At 41.2% G+C, this 22045-nt stretch overlaps 1 protein-coding gene across 1 annotated transcript in view; it reads left to right on the top strand.

Annotated features, from left to right (window-relative positions):
- Positions 1 to 17899, top strand: part of LOC114248614 (uncharacterized) — a 29399-nt gene extending 11500 nt beyond the window's left edge. The window contains exons 11-12 of the mRNA XM_089737978.1: positions 810 to 951; positions 17048 to 17899. Of these exons, the coding sequence (XP_089594104.1) occupies positions 810 to 951; positions 17048 to 17878 (973 nt within the window). The 3' untranslated portion in view covers positions 17879 to 17899. The remainder of the gene's footprint in view (positions 1 to 809; positions 952 to 17047) is intronic.
- Positions 17900 to 22045: the final 4146 nt, after the last annotated feature.

Raw genomic sequence — 22045 nt, forward strand, 5'->3', positions numbered from 1 at the left:
TAAAAAAATAAAATAAAATCCCTGTCTCGCCGTCTCAATGGCCCCGACTGGGCTCCGGCCCGGTCCGGGGTAGGGCGCCGGCTGTGAGCGGCAGGAGTTTTAGTGAGTTTCAGCTCCCACATACACCCCACCCGCGCGGATGGGGACCTAGCGATTTTCTCCTGTGGAAAAAAAAAGCCCTAGCATGAGCAGTGAGACCTAACGGCACACTGAGATCATACGGCGAGTACCCGGTCATCTTTCTGTCGAACCCTTCGCTTGCGACGAAAGGCTCGATGAGTAAATTAACCCATAGTCACAGCCCACTGAGTTACGATCGCGTTTCCGATCGTAACTTCGCCAGGTTTGAGGCCCCGTGAGCTCACCTACTCGTCCGGTAACGCTGATAAAGCCTCTCAAGGCTATCAGATTATAACGTTTTTAATAAATTAATAAAATTTATATATAACCACTAGCTGGCCCGGCAAACGTTGTTTTGCCCTATAAATTATTTTTTATATTAGGGGGACCACCCTTAACATTTAGGGGGATGAAAAATAGATGTTGTTCGATTCTCAACCCTGACCGATATGCACGCTAAGATTCACGAAAATCGGTCGAGCCGTTTCGGAGGAGTTCAATCACGCACACCGTGACACGAGAATTTTATATATTAGATTTAAAATTAGTTTTGCTGTGAATTTAGCATTTAGTTTTGAATATTTTTCAAAGTTATATTTTTATAAGGTTAAGGCTATATTTTTCAAAAATCCTTTAGCAATTTACGAAAATTATGTGATGAAAGTAAAAGCCTTAAAAAACATCCATAGATCGTTGTGTGCGAAGCGAACGTTAACTTCTATCGATTGGGTAATGAAGCTTATCCCGAGCAGTGAGATGAGTTTGAGAGACGGAAACAATCGTAAGAGAGATAACGTATTAAGAGGAGATCAAGAAGAGTATCAAGTTAAGGTGGGTCTCTATTGATTATTTACACTAGATTTATTGCCTAGTAATTTTCAATTATTACCGTTAAAGGAAGTTGTAAAATAAGCGCTGTTAAATAGCGCGCTATTTATTCACAACGACGCGCTTCGCTTATTACTGTAGTGTATTCCATTAAAAAATCACTGGTGATTCGTGTAAATGATAATTATGAAGATTACTTATAAAGCAGTCATCGTGGTCTAAATGATAAGACTTCCGATGCATTCGTGTTGAACGATGCACCGGTGTTCGAATCTCAGGCGGGTACCAATTTTTCTAATGAAATACGTACTCAACAAATGTTCACGATTGACTTCCACGGTGAAGGAATAACATCGTGTAATAAAAATGAAACCCGCAAAATTATAATTTGCGTAATTACTGGTGGTAGGACCTCTTGTGAGTCCGCGCGGATAGGTACCATCGCCCTGCCTATTTCTGCTGTGAAGCAGTAATGTGTTTCGGCTTGAAGGGTGGAGCAGCCGTTGTAACTATACTGAGACCTTAGAACTCATCATCATCTCAAGGTGGGTGGCGCATTTACGTTGTAAATGTCTATGGGCTCAGGTAAGACTTTACACCAGGTGGGCTGTGAGTTCGTCTCGTCGATTACATAACTATTAATCACGTTTGATGGCAAATAAAAATGTTGTTGTAGCTGACTATGAGCCCGGGTGCCGCTGTTTTCGAAGCGACATTGACTTATTACGTAAAAGAGGATTACTTTTTGATCAACGAACGCGATATATCGAGAATAAGCTCGTAAGTTCAACTTTATCGCCGTTTTAACGGAGTTTTAACAATATTTTTTTGTTAATTAATTTTATAAGTATGTTTATTCTTATATTTTTATAATGTAACTAGCGACCTGCCACCTCTTAGCGTCGTAAACTGTAATATATTATTGATTATGAAAATGAGAAGTAGATTTTTTCATTCTCACTTGACACATATCGTTATATTGTGGGTAATTCACACTATTTCTTTAAAAATATGTTTTTCTGATTTGTAAGCTATAATATTGTAGATTTTCATCAAAATCCATTGAGTAGCTTTTCCGTTATGGAATATCATGCTATAGCTATGTAGTAGTCGTGGAGGATAGTACTAAGGAGTACTATCTCTGTGTATTAAAGTGTCCGCTGAAAAGGAGCCAATTAAGGTGGCGCCACAGTAGCAAATGGAAAGATTTAAAAAATAGCGCCATAAAGTAGCTAGCTAACTTGACTTTGTTTAAAACAGCTATGTTCATATCATTTTCACTTCCTACACTAGCGCTATTTCGGTGAGTCTTCCAACAATGGACTTTTTGGCGGGAACGCGAGGAGTGAAGTTGTGTGATTTGTTTTATTTTGTCTATTTAGTGTTTCTTCAGGTTTAAATGTGTAATCACGGTGGTTTATTAACTGTTTAATATCTGTGAAAATGCACAAATGTGGGAAAATGAAACAAAGCCACGTCCACTGAAAAAATCTCAGTGAATGACCACCATTTTACTGAGATTATAATATTTCATCCTATATTGTCTCATCTCATTTCATTTAATTCCATCCCAGTTGATTAATGTCCCAAATTAATCATCTTCATTGCATTCACTCCATCTTATCATTTTTCATAAAAATAAGAATATAAATTAAAATAAGACATGACTTAAAGGTCTCAGTTACCAGGTCATAAAATCCCTTAAAACAAAAATCTTCCAACAATAACTTGCTGTTTACAGATGGATACTTTTTCAATTTGTCCCTACTACAAGATGCTCCTTACTTCTACTCTCCATCGTAGTAGAGTAGACTACTCATTGCGACATATTTAAAGTCGTAGAATTCTACGTCCCCAAATGAATTAGTATTTTCGTAACTTTCAGATACGGCGATGAATCTATATGTATAAGAGATTCGTATCCACAACTAAACAAATACTGCTACTGTAAGGATAAAATGAATGCGGCTAACTATGCCTTTGGATACAGTTTTAGTCTCATCTAGTTTAATTTAAAAAAAAAATGCAAGCAAATAAAGAATTGTTGTTTGTAAAGTGTTTTTTTCTCTCCTACCTATGCCGATAGCCTTCAGAGTATATTTCACCTTCGCCCAAATGTGTAGGTGAGCTCACGGGGCTCAATCCGGGGTGTTGCTAACACTGGCCTAGCAAGAGCAGTGCTTTACAAAATCTACCACCAGATCGGAAACGCGACCCACTGAGAAGATCCGGCGAGAAACTCAGTGGGCTTTCTGAGGGTTAATTTACTCGTCGAGCCCTTCGTCGCAAGCAACGGGTTCGGCGAGGACGGTGAGCGGTGCTTGTGGTACTTAGAGCATTGTTAATGGACCGGGAGGAACCGTAATGACGTGCTTAGGGCGACGTCGACTGTTTTCCATTCGGTCTACAGGATCGGGTATGTAATTACCGGCGGCCACGACAAAAGGGTTTTCGTGTCGTGCCGCCTTCTCAAAATGGCGCAATGATGCCGACTCATGGAGATCCACATTCCTTAGGAACCATAAAAGGCTTGTCTTTAATGTACTGAATTAAGATGAGAGATTTTTCTAGGACGGGCTCAGGCTTCGATTGATATTTGATTGCTTGGGCGGACGACCTATTTGATGTTAAGTGGTTACTGGAGCAAATTAGTTTTTTTTTTTTTTTTTCGGGCCGGGGGCCGAACCTCCTACGAGGTCCCCGCGCCTAGGGGGCGCGCGGGGTATGTGAGACTCAACGATCTGCAGGTGTTGAAAGCAGATCGCGGGCCCAAGGATTTTAGGGCCCACCCACTAAACGACTCCCCTGCACTCTTACACCCGACGTCCGATCTCCGTCCGGGGTCAGAACCCGTTCAGAGTAGGGGGGTTCCCGCGGTCAACACTACAACCAGACACGCGGCGCCACCCCGAGGACGCCCGACCGACGGGTCGTCGAGGCGATAGTCGACGACCAACGACGTCAGTCTCCGCGGTACGACGGCCCTACCAGGCCGCCCGGGCGGTGCCGCTGGTGTTCCGGGATACCCCGCTGGGCCAGAACCAGCCTGCCGGGTCGGAACGCGATACACCGCCGACCGGGTTGCTCTTCAACAGTATGTTCGGCGACGACAGCGACGACGAAAATGCGGACCGCATCGCAGTCCGCAGCCGCCGACGCGTCGTCCTGGTGCCAGCGCGCTAGAGTGACGGTAGCGTGCGGCGCAGTCTCAACCCCCTTAGGTCGCCCCGTGACCATCACCGGGAGGAGACTGCCTCCTCATAGGGGCTGGAGCTGGACAAACGCCCTCCTCCGGCCCCCGGCCCGACGGCGGCGGCACGGCGCCGAGAGGGAAGAAGAGCTCTCCCTCTCCCGTTCCGCCGCCTCCTTCTGCGAGATGGTGGACTCGCAGAAGTCGAGCATCGCCTGCCAGGACTCGTCGCTGCCGAGCATCGTAGCCACGACGGTCGGAAGCGACAAGTCCGGTCCTATTTTTGCAACGAGGACGCGGCGCTGCTCCGCGAAAGCGGGGCAGTACGCGAGCGTGTGCTCCGCCGTGTCCTCGTTGCAGCCACTGCAGTGGTGGCACTTCGGCGTCGGCTCCCTCCGGGCGACGAGGTGCAGGTAGCGACCGAAACAGCCGTGTCCCGTGAGCACCTGCGTCGCTCGGAAGGTGAGACGTCCTCGGTCGCGATTCACCCAGTCCGAGAGGACCGGGCGGATCGCCTCGACGGTCCGTCGCCCGTAGGCGGGGTCCGCCAGGCGGCGAGACCACGCCTCAAGCACGGAACGCCGAGATTGAAGCTTCCGCGCTCGAACTTCCGCCGCGCCAGGACGCGGCTCCCCCCTGGAGCGGAGATCGCATCGCCACGCGTAATCCGCAGCGAGCGCCTCCGCTTCCAGGTCCCAGGGAGGCGTCCCAGCTAGCACGCACGCCGCCTCGAACGAGACGGTGCGGTATCCACGAACCGCCCTGACCGCAATCGCGCGCTGCGGACGTCGCAACGCCGCAACGTTGTCGCGGGTCAGGGCGTGGCACCACACGGCAGCCCCGTACAGTGCCATCGACCGCACCACCCCCGTGTAGAGGCGGCGCACCACCACGTCAGGCCCCCCGACGTTCGGCAACAGCCGACTCAGCGAGCCGGCAGCCGCCAGAAAAAAAAAAAAAAACGAAAACAAACATTTTAGTATAAAAACATTTATTTCTAATAAAAACAATTTGTGTTCAAATAATACTTATCGATATCAGGTACCTAAACAAACATAATTCAATTCGTACTACGAACAATAATGTTAAAAGTGAACATAGATGAATTATTACATTGAAACACCGCCGGCGCACCCCCGAGTCCCTGGTGCCGTCCTGGAGGCATGACGATGACGCGCAGTACGCGCTCGACACGTGCCCGCGTTGGGAGCACTCGCGGCGAGATCTCGTCGCGGTGGTGGGGAAAGGATCAGAGCTTGTGGGAGGCCATGGCCAGGTTTTGTGACCTGGTAAGGGTGTCCCGTGAGGCTGAGGAGCGTGAAAGGGAGTGGGGTGCTTCTTCAGAACCTCAGTGCAGAAGGCGGGGTGGGTGGCGCGGGCGTGAAGCTCCCGCTCAGCCCCCGTAGGGACTGTCAGGTGGCGGGTGCGGGGGCGTCCGGAACTCGACTGTCGGTCCGGTGGTGGGGCGGTGCATGGTGGCTCCTGTGCGCCGCCCACGGTGTATCTCCCGATGAATCCCATCTTATAATCAGGACGGGTACCGTCGAAGGCGGACTTTCGGCGCGCACTGCGGTATCTTAGGTCTGGTGTAGCCGGTGTGGTCGAGCTCGATGGGGCTTAGTCGGTAGTTGGTTTTCCGGGACGAGCGCACCTTTTTCAAGGCGTAGTCTCCTGCGAGGAATTTTGGAGGACCTTGGCCCTCCTCGTCCCCCTCTCCCTCTCGGGAGGCGCCGGAGTCCGACATAACCCGGTTCGTTACCCCCCACACCGGGTATCCGTAAATGGATTCCCCAACGTTAAAATAAAAAGGCTGTCCTTTGTGTGTCGTGGGCGCAATTCAATCGTTTCATTATTCATAGTACGCTACTGGATATTGTGCTTTCTATTTGGTTTCAATGGAAACCGTAGACTGGGGAGGGAGCTCGACCAGTTCCGTGGAAGCCGGTCAAAGATCCGGTGAAGTCTGTGGGGGCTTCGTAATTGTAACCTGTCGGAGATGAAAGGATTTATTTTATTTTATTTATTGGGTACCAATAAGTTATAAATCAGCACAGAACATTACAGCTAACATAATAATATATACATTGATTTCACACTAAATGCTAACGCAATTATAGGTACCGACTGCATGCATTGGTAAAAAAGTGGTTCATTATATACCTATTATAGTAGTAGAGAAAAAAAACTATAATATTGCATGAAAATTTACCATTATTACACATTTAGCCGACTTAACTAAAATAACCTAACCTATATGGCTAATAAAGGCTGTAATATGGCTCTAAGATGGCACTAATACAGAATAATAAAAAAATACACATTTATTACCAAATACGCTATTACATAACTGAAAAAGCTCATTGAGAGAAATCGTAGACGTCTCGTCTAAAACTGTCAACAGTGCCAGCAAAAACGTCCAGAGAATACTAATTGCTATGCATTTTTTTTTATTTAATTTCACTTTTTTTATGGCCCTTGTAGGCAGACGAGCATACGGCCCACCTGAGGGTGAGTGGTTACCATCGCCCATGGACTTCAGCAATGCCAGGAGCAGAGCCAAGCCGCTGGTGTTGTGCCGCGCTGTGACTCCAAACGCAATAAATAGCTTTTGTTTTTGTATAGTCAGCTGTACAATCTTTCCTGCCACTTGGTTTTAAGTGGTAACCCGTCGACATCACTGAACGTCGCCATCCACAGACTTAAGGTCTAACTCTTGAGTATATAGTACAACAGCCGTATCATCAAGCTGGAACGCATTGCTGGTCATTGACAGGAATATAAATATCGGTAAAAACCTCTACATGGACTCACAAGACGTTCCATCCAGCAAACCAGCGTTCTCTGAATATTGTAACAGCATACTGTAGCCCCCAGCGGCTAGAGGTGGTGAGGTTTAATATGGGCAGGTGGGTTCCGACAATTAGCTAAAGTAGGTTCCAGTTTGAGTGATGAAGTCGTCTTGACTTCGCCCCAAGCAGCAAACTATCTCGTTTATTGACTGAAGTAAGCACTTGGCCTTGTTTACTGAATAAGCCTGAATCGCACTGTCAATATTCACAAGACAACCTTGCACCTTGTAATATATCGAGCTATGCCACGTCCTTAATGGAAGATCTTTGTAATGTGGCGGGTAGCCATCATACAACGCAAGATATTTGACAGATGCTTGAATCTCGCTTACGACATTTTCAATATGAGCTTGGATATCTATACTAATATATAGTTCTATACTAATATTATAAAGAGGAAAGATTTGTTTGTTTGTATTAAACAGGCTCCGAAACTACTGAACCGATTTAAAAAATTCTTTCACTGTTGGAAAGCTACGCTATCCCCGGGTGACATAGGCCAAATTTATTATATTTTTAGAAAAAAATAGGGATCCTTACTGAAACTCCAATAATGTAACCCAATGTGAAAAAAAAAATACCTAAAATTCTTTACATCGCGTGCGCTACTTGCCAAGCGAAGCCGGGGCGGGCCGCTAGTATATTAATATACAAGTTCCGAACAACATCGTTAAATATAACATATAGGTATCTCGTGTCGTACTATACTGATGTCGGGTCATTAGTACTTCGTACAAAACCTACGTCACACACTTAGCGACGCTAGATGCATTTTTTAGGATTTAATATAACTAAAGGTAAACTTTAATTAACCTACTAAATTACCCTAATTATATTAGTTTTTTATTGAATTTAACGAACTATTAGCAAACTATTGAATTTGCAACTGGATTTACTGTAAAGTTAAATTCGAGCGACGGAATGAATTCGTGAGTAACGTTTGGATATTCGGTACTGGACGGTGGAACAATTACTCAATACCGATTAGTAGTAGTATTACACTACTACAGCTCTAGTAGCTACTAATATACCACAAAAATAGCACGAAGGTCGGTAAATTCACGCAGTAACTGCTTCACGTATAATAATATGTATAAATACAGTCAAACCTGGATAAGCGAGAGTTCAAGGGAGCACAATCTCATTCTCGCTTATAGAGGTTTCTCACTAACCCGAGTTTCTCGCTAATGCTCCCTCTGAATTTCATTTCGCGATTTTCCGGATTCAAACGCATTCACTATTTTAAGTTTATCACTTAATGACAGTACTTTAATTTTCCGTTTTGACATGATGCAGAACAGAACTTTCCTTCGCAATTGATTAACGATAAACTGAGTAAGTCCGACAAACAGGACGATACACAGGCACACGTGTCCATTCGAAAATAATGCGATAAAAGAATACGATAAAATAACAACGTTATTTAGTTCCACGAAATAGAATAGGTTCAATATTGACGAGAAAACAATACAAAAACAATGATAGAAAGTTCCACGAAAGTTAAAAATGAGTCATAAAATAGCAGATGTTAAATTTGTAATTTGTTTTGTCATTTGTTCCTCCTAAATAATATAAATAAATAAATGAAGCTCGGCTGTCGCTTATAGAGGTATAGATAAGTAGCAGTCTCACTTACGGAGGTCCATGAGGAAAAAACGACTCTCTCTTACAGAGGTTTCTGTTTCTCGCTAATAGAGGTTTTGGGAGCTTAAAATGACGGGTCCTTGCTATTACTCTCACTTATAGAGTTTTCTTACTTATCCAGTTCTCACTTACCCAGGTTTGACTGTATATAAATAACTAGCTGACCCGGCAGACTTCGTAGTGCTTCAATCGATAAATAAAAGACCTAAAGTTTTGTATAAAATAAACTTAAAACAAACAAAAGGAATTGTTATTTTTATTTAATTCTGAGTATGTTCAAATTTATCTACCTTTTAAACCTTCTCTGGACTTCCACAAATAATTCAAGACCAAAATTAGCCAAATCCGTCTAGCCGTTCTCGAGTTTTAGCGAGACTAACGAACATCAATTCATTTTTATATATATAGATAATAAATAAACAAACTAATCTTTACCTGTATTCCCTCCTCGGTTGTAATTAGGGAGGATCTCCGGGTACCTTGCTTCTCCTACATACCGAACGTCAGCGTGGAAGCCGGTCTGCCAATCAGCATGGTATGTTACTGACAAACAAACAAAATAAGTCATCAGATATAATTTAAATATCTTACCAGAGTCCTATCTTTAAATGGCAGAGCACAGGCAGTTACGACATAATATACTAAGACACTTTTATAAATTAGAATTAATTACGCGGATGTTTTAGTATTGGTTTTATCGAAATCACAATTTTGTTATTTGTTTTAACACTTCACGGACAAACAGATAGTTTTTTTCACTTTGTCAAGACACCAATTGCAACTGCTGTCTATGTATAAGTTTTCTTCTTTTTTTGATAAAGAGTTTCTATATCTATCAACTCCAACAGCATCTTATAAATATCGAACAGTGAAAAATTATAGGGACAGACAATTGGAAGTGTGTTTCCTTGCATTAGAGGTCTAAGGTTGAGAACTCCAAAACGCATTACTGCTTCACGGCAGAAAATAGGCGGGGCAGTGGTTTCTATTCGTGCGGGCTCACGTTCCACCACCACAATTATAATACGTTAGCTTACTGTACGGTAGGAAACTAATATCTAAAGACAACACGATGAAAATAAACAAAACCATAATCTTAAGAACTATTAAATGAAAAATGGCTCCGTGGCTATTTAGCATTTCTCTCTATAACCTACTCAAGAACCTTGTCAAGAGCTTCAGTAAATTCTATAGTTGAGCATTCACAGTCTCGTAGGTTTTGTAAAGTCGTCGTGGCTTAAAGGATAAGACGTCCAGTGCAATTGTATCTAGCGATGTTCGGCTCCCGCAGGCGGGTACCAATTTTTCCAATTAAATACGTACTTAACAAATGTTCACGATTGACTTCCACGGTGAAGGAATAACATCGTGTAAAAAAAATCGAACCCGCAAAATTATAATTTGTGTAATCACTGGTGGTAGGACCTCTTGTGAGTCCGCACGGGTAGGTACCACCACCTCGCCTATTTCTCCCGTGAAGCAGTATGGCGTGAAGCGTAATTCCGAGACCTGTGAACTAAATCTCAAGGTGGGTGGTGGCATTTACATTGCCTAGTAGTAGTAGAGGTCTATGGGCTCCGGTAACCTCTTAAGTGGGGCTAAGAGTAAGGTGGGCTGTAAGATGGTCCACCAATCTGAGCAATAAAAAAAATTTGGCAAAGCAGGTGGAAAAAAGAGGAGACTAGAGGTAAGCATAGTGCGCATTGATAGGGTCTCCTTAAACCTATACCAGAGTCGTGAGTTTATTGGCGTTCTTCATATAAATCCCTCTCTCAGCAACACGACGGAGACGGCAACCGCAAAGTGGATTGCTAAATTAGGTTCTTCACTTTATACGACTGTCCATTGATGCTGATGCAAACGAGCTATCAATTGAAGGTATCTGAATTGGACAACTGTATGTGTGCCCAATTGTTATCTACTTACCGATCTGCGTTCTTCCATCAGGCAGCTGGACTCTGTACTCCCCTCTGACCACGTTTCCGTCCGAACTTTCTCGTCTGCCGTAATCGTTTCCACTCAGAGCGTCTTTCACTGAATAACCGAACTCATAAGACTTGGGCTGAAAAGAAAAACTCAATATACCATAAATCGGGGGGAATCGGGACCCTTACCAAATCCAACACAAATTATCAATGTTTTTTTAAGAAATACCAATAAAATTGAAATTTAAAATGGTTCCATGGGCTTAAATTTTTATATACGATGCGTTATTATACATAAGTTCATTACGAAAAATACATAAAAACTAAAAAAAAATAGCTTGACGCGATTCATCTTGCCTTTGGGGTGAATCAGGTTACGTATGGGGACAATAGAGTTTTTCGATATGGCTGGCACTATTTAGTTGTAGACCTGTCTTAGGTAATTAACTTTTTAATATCTTTAATGAGTTACCAAACTTTGATGACTAAGTTAAACTATTTAAAATTCTTTAAAAGTTATTATCAGTTCAACAAAGTTAAATCTAACAACTCAACAAAAGTATTATGACATTTTTTTTTATTGCCCTTGTAGGCAGACGAGCATACGGCCCACCTGATGGTGAGTGGTTACCGTCGCCCATGGACTTCAGCAATGCCAGGGGCAGAGCCAAGCCGCTGCCTACCAAGACATCCCAGATTTGTCCATAATCTAACTCTAGTCTCTATTGCCTCCAATAAACTATACCTATTGCATCAGATATATCCACAGTACGTTCCTTGATTTTAGTTTAGGGAGGAGGAGAAGGAACAGCCGTACTGTAAAACTGAGATTTGGAACTCACGTCTTCAAGTTAGTGGCGGCATTTAGTTTGTTTGTCTCTATGGGTATCTAATATCCACTCATAACAGGCGGATCGGGAGCTCGTCTAAGCATCTAAGAATTAAAATAATTTATAACGGGAAAATACATAAAGATAGCGATTATTCGTATTTTATTTGAATTTGATTACATGTAGTTTACATTAAACAATCATGCAAGACAATCAGTCATATAATACAAGGAATTAACGCTATAATGTCACTTATTACGGAGCGCGCGATGAGCTCATCTGCCCATATAAATCGATAAAAATAATTCTATCATGACTACGCATATGATCCAAAAACATTTTGACACAATATTCAGTTAGCAACGAAAATTAACCAACTATTCTGAGCATCGGAAATATTGAAATGAAGATAAAAGTGGTAGAAGTAGTTATGTACATATTCAGGCTTCGTATTTTATATTATTCTCTGTCTAATCGCTAGCAGTCTTGAGGGGCAATCTTAGCTAAGCACGGCCTGATAGGTGAGCTCATGGGCACAACCTGAGAAAATTTGATAATACCAACCCCAACAAGAGCAGTGCTTCGCATAATCTACCACCGGATCGGAATCGCGAGGAATCCTGAGGAAATCCGGCGAGAAACTCAGTAGGCTGTGTCTATGGGCTAGTTTGCACTTCGAACACTTCGGTGGCGGTACTTGGAGTGCCTAAAAGCACTGAGATTGGAGGAGGGAGGATCCGATAGGTCGTATTTAGGCTACGATTCGCGAAAATCGGAGTAAAAACAAAACCATTTGGTTCCTAAAACTTCGTCACATGACACGGTCGTGTGTTTTTTGTGATTAAGAACAAAATATAGCTTGTTAATAAATAGTATAGATCGGTACTTATAATGAATTTTAATACATAATTCGTTGATAACCTTTTCAACTTTTAGCGTCGAGAATTACAAAACAGGGGACTGAGTAGAGATGATTTATACATTGACAAATATTATGACGATAATTATTCTTAACTAGCTGACCCGGCAGAATTCGTAGTGCCTAAATTAATAAATATAAGACCTAAACTTTTGTATAAAATAAACATAAAACAAACAAAAGGAATCACATCAAAGGAACACATGAAAGGAAAAACAAAATTGCTATTGTTATTTAATTCCGAGCATTCTCATATTTGTCTACCTTTTAAACCTTCTCTGGACTTCCACAAATAATTCAAGACCAAAATTAGCCAAATCGGTCCAGCCGTTCTCGAGCTTTAGCGAGACTAACGAACAGCAATTCATTTTTATATATATAGATATCGAAAGATTAGTAACGGTGTCTTGACTAAGTTTGAAATTCATTCTAATTATTATTATTTATACCTAGTCAGGTCATAAATTCTGTCACACGTTTAATGTAAAATAATTGAAACAAGTTTATTCATTATGTAACCATTCATATACCAAAATGTACTTAACAAAACATAGATTCTTATGACACTAAAGTTTATTCAAAATGACCTCCGTGATTTTGAATACAGGCCTTCAATCTGCGCGGCCAGTCGTCTATCGCAGCACGAACGAGGTCCATGTCAATATCGGCGGCTGCCTTAATCAAGGATGTCTTGAGTGACTCCAAATTAGGATGAGGCTTTGAGCACGCCTTTTCCTCCAAGTGTTGCCATATCTTGTAATCTAACGGATTCAAATCTGGACTGGAGGAGGGCCAGTCTTCGTGCCGGATGAAGTCGATTTCACGCGCCGCCAGCCAGTCTTGTGTGCTCTTCGCTCTATGAGCTGGCGCCGAATCTTGTTCGAATACCCAGTGCCTGTTATTGAACATGGTATGAGAAACAGGTTCCACAAGGTTCGTCAGGACTGTATTTTGATACACAACTGCATTCGTTTTTACACCTTTCTCACAAAAATGTACCTCTGTTAAGCCCCAATAAGAAACTCCCAACCATACCATGAGCGAGGATGGAAAATGACCTCGTTGGACACGCGGAATACGGTTGCTCGCTTCTCCACTACTGTGTGCGTACACCTTATCATTTTGTTTGTTGTAGCTCTCTTCTACGGTAAAAATTTTTTCATCCGAAAAAAGAATTTCCCGATATTTTTTTCCCGCGTACCGCTTCAAAAAAGCGCGGCAACTCTTCAGTCTCAGGTCCATTAGACGAGCATTCAAACGATGTCCTGTTTTTCTTCGATATACCCGAAGCCCTAAGTCTTCATTTAACATCCTTTTCACCGTGGTTCTGCTTAACCCCATCTGAAGGGCCAACAGTTTCTGCTTACGTTTGGGATTTCTTTGAATTCGCGCCTTCACAGCTTTTATCACTGCTGGAGTCCTAACAGACCGAGGGCGACCACTTCTTTACCTGTCATCTACACTAGAGTCTTCATTGTATCGTTTGATGGTACGATAAACGAATCTTTTGGTTATATTCAAATTTTTCAGTATGTTAAAAATTTGAATTGGCGCGTAACCGCAACGATGCAACGCAATAACTGCAACACGGCCTTCTTTAAGCGTCCACTCCATATTTAAAAATGAGTAAAATTCTAAAAGTATACATTTTTATTTTCATGAGCAATTCGAAATTCGAATTCAATAAACTTTTTTGTGGCCAGCATTCTAAAAGAAAAGTTTTTACTGTGTGACAATACTTATGACCTGACTAGTTATATTAATACATGAAGCAAAAACTTTGTACCCCTTTTTACGAAAATTGCGCGGACGGAGGAGTGTGAAATTTCTCACTCACACTTATAGAAAATTTGGGAATATATATACGACAAAGGGAAGATCTTCCACCGAGCGGATGATATTGCTCGGTAGGCCGACGGTCCAAGTGTTGTTATTCGGAACTTGTATATATGCGCTTTATCTTGAAAATGTCGTAAGCGAGATTCAGGCATCTGTCAATTATCTTGCGTTGTATGATGGCTACCCGCCACAGAAAATATAGAGAAGGAGTGCACAATGCTAATATTTTTTTTAAATAATGCTTAAAAGATACTTTAAATCAATAAAGAAAACATTACACATACTACCATGTATTTGACATAACACATACATAAAAATATACTCTTTGTTTACTGTCAATTGGGAAACTTTTGTTATTGTTTAAAGTCTGTGGTCGAATTGAAAATAGATTAATATTGTTTGTCTATACTAATATTATAAAGAGGAAAGATTTGTTTGTTTGTTTGTTTCGAATAGGCTCCGAAACTACTGGACCGATTTGAAAAATTCTTTTTCCATTAGAAGCCGACATTGTCCATGATGAACATAGGCTACTTTTTTTAAAAAAAATATTATTTTATTTTTTTGCTTTCATGTGTGTTTTAATGTTTCCGAAGCGAAGCGAGGGCGGGTCGCTAGTCTTTAATATTATTGATCTATAGTGCAGTTTTGGCCAATACTGTGGTTATATTATCGAAATATAATAGTGTTTGACAATAGAACCATAATAATGTTTAAACTTATAATTTCAATTAATTATAGTCGAATCTTGACTACTGCGGGGCCACTAGTTTTTAGAAAAAGATAGTTTTGATTGTTTTACTGATGACAATTCTTTTATTTCGTGAACAAGTCACGTTCTACATCAAAACGTGCCCCACGTGAGACATTAAAATCCATTAAAAACGAAATCCAAAAAAAATAATTATATCCTAATACAGCTCCACACCTTCCTTTGTGCTTCCATCCACAAACACCATTTAACGTGACCAAGCTAACAGTTACTGTTATCAGGAGAACGCAGAAACACATGGTAAGCGAAACTGTTAATTTGTTATATTAATATCTATATTAATACGTGAAGCAAAAACTTTGTACCCCTTTTTAAGTCCCGAGGGGGAGGGTGATGGGAGAGATGTGCTCCGCACTAAACGCTTCACTTTCCCCCCTTTGCCTCTTCATGAGTTCTGTCTCATGCGAGGTTTGGACGTTGGTTGTTGAGCGACAGGAGGTTTTAGTCAGTTCGACTCTGTCATACCCCACCCTCCATCCTGTAGGGCGGTAGTCCGGCGATTTCCTCCTGACCAAAAAAAAAAACCCCTTTTTAAGAAAATTGCGCGGACGCAGGAGTATGAATTTTCCCACACTTACCTATAGAGAATACAGAGAAGGAGTGCACGATGCTAATATTTTTATTTAAATTTATGCATAAACCATACATTAAATCAATAAAAAACCTTACACACAGTAAGTACCATGTATTTGACGCAAACACGCATGTATTGTCAAACTTTTGTTCTTGACGTCTGTGGTCAAATTGAGAATAGATTAAATATTGTTTGTCTTTATTAATATTTTTCTATATAGTCTTGGCGAAATTTGTGATTATCGAAGTATAAAAGTCTAACAATAGAATCATAATGGTGTGTACAAATTTATATTTCAATTAATTATAGTCGAATTTCGACTACCAGGGCATCACTAGTATTAATAAATATTCACGTCATTTCATTAAGTCGGAAGCAACTTCCCAACAGGGGATACAAGTCGCGCTTTCCTTGGAGGCTTAGAACGAGCTGTTTGTCTTTTTTTTTGGTCAGGAGGAAATTGCCGGGCTCCCAGCCTCCAATGGGAATGGTGGGTGTGGCATGCCGTAGTCGAACCGACTAAAACCTCCTGTGCCTCAATAACCCACGTCCGAGCCTCGCATGATACAGAACTCATGAAAAGGCAAAGGGGGGTGAGAAGCGTTTAGTGCGGAGCACATCTTTCCCATCACCCTCCCCCTAGCTGTTTGTTATAATACTATCTTAACTTCAATTCGGTCACGAATGGCGTTAAGTCAAAGTTCAGCTGTATTTGGTAAAGCTTTGGCGGAAAATTTGAATAAATATGAACTATCTGATTCTCTATTAATCTCTATGTACTCTAAGCCCCTTGTGGTTCTAGTCCAAAACAAACAAAGTGGTCGTTACCGTATTTAAAATTCGAAACAAAATTTTGATTGTTCCACATTTAAATTTAAACACGAAACATATTAACGGTTGCGCTTGGGGGCTTTCTGTTTGTTGTACTTAGATCGTCATGTATCCTTCACCGAATCTCAACTAAAACGGTTTTAACTCAAGGCCAGATACGACAGCTTTTCTTTTATTGCTTAGATGGGTGAACGAGCTCACAGTCTACCTGGGGTTAAGTGGTTACTGGATCCCATAGACATCTATAACGTAAAAGCGCTATCTACCTTGAGATATAAGTTCTAAGGTCTCAAGTATAGTTACAACGGCTGCCCCATCCTTCAAACCGAAACGCATTATCTCTTCACTGCAGAAATAGACAGGGTGTTGGTACCTACCCATGTGGACTCACAAGAGGTCCTACCACCAGTAAAAAACAGGTACGAGAAAAATACGGCGCCCTAATTAAAAATAAAGCTATACAAGCCGCAACAAAACAGAATGGTTCACGAGTATTCAAGGATTATAGCCAATTGACAATAATTTTCATTGTTAATCACACGGATAAGGATTGTTTTAATGTGCCTTAAGCCTAATCGTCTATAAACGCCCTAGAAAGAACAGCCTGAAAAACAATCACAAAGATTCCTAGTGATTGCAAGAAGACTCCTAGATTTTCAGTACCTTAAATCACAAGATTCAGGATTGTTTGGTATAATTTAATTATTAATTCGAAAAATCTTTCAGATCGAAATGAAGTTGTTCTTGTTAATGACAAGCGTAATCGTGACTCAAGCGGGAACCCTCAGAGGGGAGTGCAAAGGCGTCGAAATCAACGGGGTGACGTACGAAGAGGAGATGCTCTACGAAAATCTGGACCGCCCTTACCTTCTGACCGTGGATTACAGCACCAACGACCTGTACTTCAGCTATACCATAGACAACGACGAGGACAGCTCCGCCACGGCAAGATATAATTTGGACACGAAGAAGTTTACCAACATCGAGGGCTTGAATAATGGCTTCGCGCAGACTGTGGACCAAACCACGCAGACCGTGTACATAGGCGGAAGCGACGGTCTATATCGATACGACAAGGATACCAAAAGAGCGGTATTAATAGGAGAATCTAGTATTAACATATGGACCATATTCTACAAAGACGTGTTGTATTTCTCAACGTACCCCTCACACATTCTCTACACGTTTTCAAACGGTCAGATCACCAGGTTCCCAGATCTAGAAGACACTAGAGTCGACAACTTTATCATAGACAATGATGATTATATTTTCTTCACGAATACCTCTGGTCTTTACAGACAGAAAAAGGGTACTAAAGACGCGGTTTTGTACGAGGTGTTTGAAGATTTCGGTGTGAGAGGATTTGCCTTAGATGCACAGGGCGTGGTGCACGCTTGCTTCCAAAATGGCATATACTCTCTGAATAACACCGAGGTTGGCCTAAAGAAGATTGTAAGCGTGGATGATGCGTTCGGCGTCGCTTTTGATAAAGACAATAATCTTATTTATTCTGATGCTAGAAGAGTCATTCGACTGAAACCTACAAAGGATTGTTAATTAAAACTCGTCATTTACTAATTATTTTGTTTCCTTTTAAGTTTTAGTCAACAATTAAAGTATTCACTGGTGGTAGGACCTCTTGGGAGTTCACTGGTGGTAGGACCTCTTGGGAGTCCGCACGGGTAGGTACCACCACCCCGCCTATTTCCGCCGTGAAGCAGTAATGCGTTTCGGTTCGAGGGGGGGGGGGAGTAGCCGTTGTAACTATACTGAGACCTTGGAACTTGTATCTCGAGGTGGGTGGCGCGTTTACGTTGTAGATGTCTATGGGCTCCAGTAACCACTTAACACCAGGTGGGCTGTGAGCTCGTCCACCCATCTAAGCAATAAAAAAAAAAACCTACGTTAGCGCACAACATCGACGGGTGCTTACCGCGAATTTCACATAACTATCATGAGTTCCCGATATTTAAGTTTGAATCAATTCGTAAGTAAGATTATGCAGCCATCAGCAACCATACAAATATATTTTTTATACTTACTAGCAGACCCGGCTACACGTTGCTGTGGCTAAGGTTTTTGTTTCTAAATAACACGTGGCCGGCTATGCTAATACCAAAAAATTAACAAAGTAAGAACAATTGGATTTCACTGTATTGCGTTTACTACGAAATAAAATTCACTTATACTTTAGCCTCAGCAACACGTGGTGTTTATGCCATTAAATTGTAGCTTATGTGAAACGTTGGTAATTTTAACACAGCGCCATCTATGAGATTTCAATGTCAGACAGTATTACAATTGTCTGTAAAAACTGATTTAAGGCGCCATCTGTTTTAGACTTATGAATCTTACAATTAATAACAATAATCAACATAATAAGAAATCATTTTATTGTTAATTCATAAATATTGCGACCATTAATCGAAATAAAAACCATCCTATGGCCTAAGTTGGAACAAAACACATATTTAATATAAAAAAGTTAAAATCGGTTCAGTAGTTTAAGTGTCCATCGCGGACAAACAGCGTGACACGTAATTTATATATATTAAGTAAGACTAGACGAATTCGTTATATTAGATACATTTCAATTTTTCAGTATAAAAAGTAGCTTGTTTTGATTTAAAAAATTTTAACTACGAATTCGCGGATAGCCTAATGGATCATTCCAGCGTTGCGCGGACGGGTAATGAGAGCGAATTTGCTATCACCAGCCCTAGCAAAAGCAGTGCTTTGTTGAATCTAAGAAACGCGACCCACTGAGAAGATCCAGCGAGAAATTTAGTGGGTGGTGTGTATAGGTTAAGTTTAACAATTTTTTTTATTGCCCTTGTAGGCAGACGAGCTACGGCCCACCTGATGGTGAGTGGTTACCGTCGCCCAAGGCCTTCAGCAATGCCAGGGGCAGAGCCAAGCCGCTGCCTACCGCAAAATCCCATTTATTCCATTTATTGATGAAGTTCAGAATTCTTATTTTTTTAAAGTAATATTCCAACGGAAGACATTACCAAAATAAAAAGTATCGCACGTGTTCATTCAGGAAGCGGTCTATCTAAATATGCAAATTTTCATCCAAACCTGTTCTAGCGCTTAAGCGTCAATCAAGAAAAAAACATGCAAACAACTTCACAAACTTTCACGCTTTGTAGGTAACTTTTTATTGCCTTTATAGACAGACGTGCTTACGGCCCACCCGATGGTGAGTGGTTACCGTCGCTCATGGATGATAGTAATTCTAGAGTCAAGTCACTGTCTTTCATTGAATATATTAGAAATTGGGGATATTGAAAAAAACAGATGAGTTAATAACAAACACAGCTGGACCCCTAAAACTGAATGTCCATCCCAAAGTTAGAGAGAGATAGAGAAAAGATAAAGCTCCCCCATTCGTATATGCAATAAATAAAATAAATCAAAGAATACAACCGCCCCTTTTGAGACAATATATTTTTCTTAAACATGGATTTATCACGAATTCCTCCTTAGCGGGTTGATCGATTTTAATGAAACTTTGTGTGTGTTTGGACGGGTCCCTGGGCAATTCGGATTTATATTCGGAATCGATATGATCGGAAGGTAACGCCATAATGAGGGTAGGACAGCGTTTCATGTCATCATGATTAAATGGACTTTTTGGCGGGAACGCGAGGAGCGAAGTTGTGCGATTTGTTTTATTTTGTCTATTTAGTGTTTCTTCAGGTTTAAATGTGTAATAACAGTGGCTTATTAACTGTTTAGTATCGGTGAAAGTGTACAAATGTGGGAAAATGAAACAAAGCTGCTGGACGTAACTTCTCGGGATCCTCCAAAAATTCCACTGAAAAAATCTCAGTAAATGACTACCATTTTACTGAGATTATATTTCATCCCATATCATTTCATTTAATTTGATCCCAATTAATTAATGTCTCAAATTAATCATCTTCATTTCATTTCACTCCATATCATCATAAAAATAAGAATATAAATTAAAATAAGATATGACCTAAAGGTCTTAGTTACCAGGTCATAAAATCCCTTAAAAAAAATTCATGATTAAATTTATAAGGAAAATGCCAAATAAACTCGGCTCACACATTTCACAGTACTTAGGAATTACGATGATGAATCGTTCAGGATATTCTTATTAACACCTATTAAGGATATTAAAGGACTTTAGCTACACACCGGTAAATTTAATGAAACAAGACGACAAATAAAAAATTAAATAAATGATTGAATCAATTTTCTAGAATTAAAACCGGAAACCTTAATTGTCTTATTCTGACTTTAGCTCACATTTCGAATAATTATGCTTCTGTTTAAATGGAATACTGTGCGAATCGTCAATATATCGACTATCTGTTAATTCGTATAAAGTGCGGAGCGGCGGAATACCGACTTTTTTATTTATTGCATAGATGGTTGGACGAGCTCACAGCCCACCTGTTGTTAAGTGGTTACCGGAGCCCATAGACATCTACAACGTATATACCGCCACCCACCTTGAGATATAAGGTCTTAAGGATTCTAAGGTCTCAGCAACGGCCTTCAAACCGAAACGCATTACTGCTTCACGGCAGAAATAGACAGGATGGTGGTGTCTACCCGTGCGGACTCACCACCAGTTACTGGTGGTAGAACGATTTGAGGGGTAGGGCTGCCGTAGTAATGCTAAGAGATCTGAGAACACTTGCGGATTAACAAGACGTCCTACCACCAGTACTCGCCTGCCTGTCCTGGTGAAATTGGAAAGGCTTCCGATCCAACCAGTATCTAAATCCTTCAATCATAAAAAAAACGGACAAATCTTAGCGCGCGCATAGCCAATTTTTTTTCCTACCTAAGCTGAGAGCCTTGAGAGGCTATCTCAGCGTTGCCTTAACTAGTAGGTGAGCTCACGGGGCTCAAACCTGATGACGTTGCTAACACGAACCCTAGCAAGAGCCGTGCTTCGCAGAATCTACCGCCGGATCGGAAACGCGACCCACTGATAAGATCCAGCGAGGAACTCAGTGGGCTGTGTCTGAGGGTTAATTTACTCGTTGAGCCCTTCGTCGCAAGCGACGGGTTCGGCGAGGACGATGACCGGTGCTTGAGGTACCTAGATGCACCGTTAGTGGGTCGGGAGGGTCCGAAATGACGTGTTTGGGTCGACGTCGACTGCTTTCCATTCTGTCCGCAGGATCGGGAATGATGGCCATTTAAAATTATTTTCCTGTGTATTTAGCATTAATTTTCATATTTTTTAAGTTAAAATTAAAGGTCTATGGTACTTCTTTTCAAAAATCCTTTAATGATTTTCCAGCAAAATATGTGATAATAAGGGTCAGCAATAAACAAGGCTAACAAGGGCCGTCTGGTTGCAGACTAACAAAATTAATTCGTCTTCAACCTTTGCCTTGAATTCCCAGACGCTCCATTTACGTAATTGGTAAGTAGGATAGGTCAAATTATAAATACTAGAGGTCCCGCAGTAGTCGAAATTCGACTATAATTAATTGGAATTGTAAGTTTGTACACTATTATGATTGTATTTTATACTTCTATAATCACAAATTTACCTAAGGCTACACTATAAAAAAATATTAATAAAGACAAACAATATTTAATCTATTCTCAATTTGACAACAGACGTCAAGAACAAAATTTTGACAATAAATAGTATGCATGCGTGTGTGCGTCAAATACATGGTATGTAGTGTGTGTAATGTTTTCTTTATTGATTTAATGTATCTTTTA

This window comes from Bombyx mandarina, chromosome 24, assembly GCF_030267445.1.
Source record: "Bombyx mandarina strain Sakado chromosome 24, ASM3026744v2".
In the NCBI taxonomy this organism is placed as follows: Eukaryota; Metazoa; Arthropoda; class Insecta; order Lepidoptera; family Bombycidae; genus Bombyx; species Bombyx mandarina.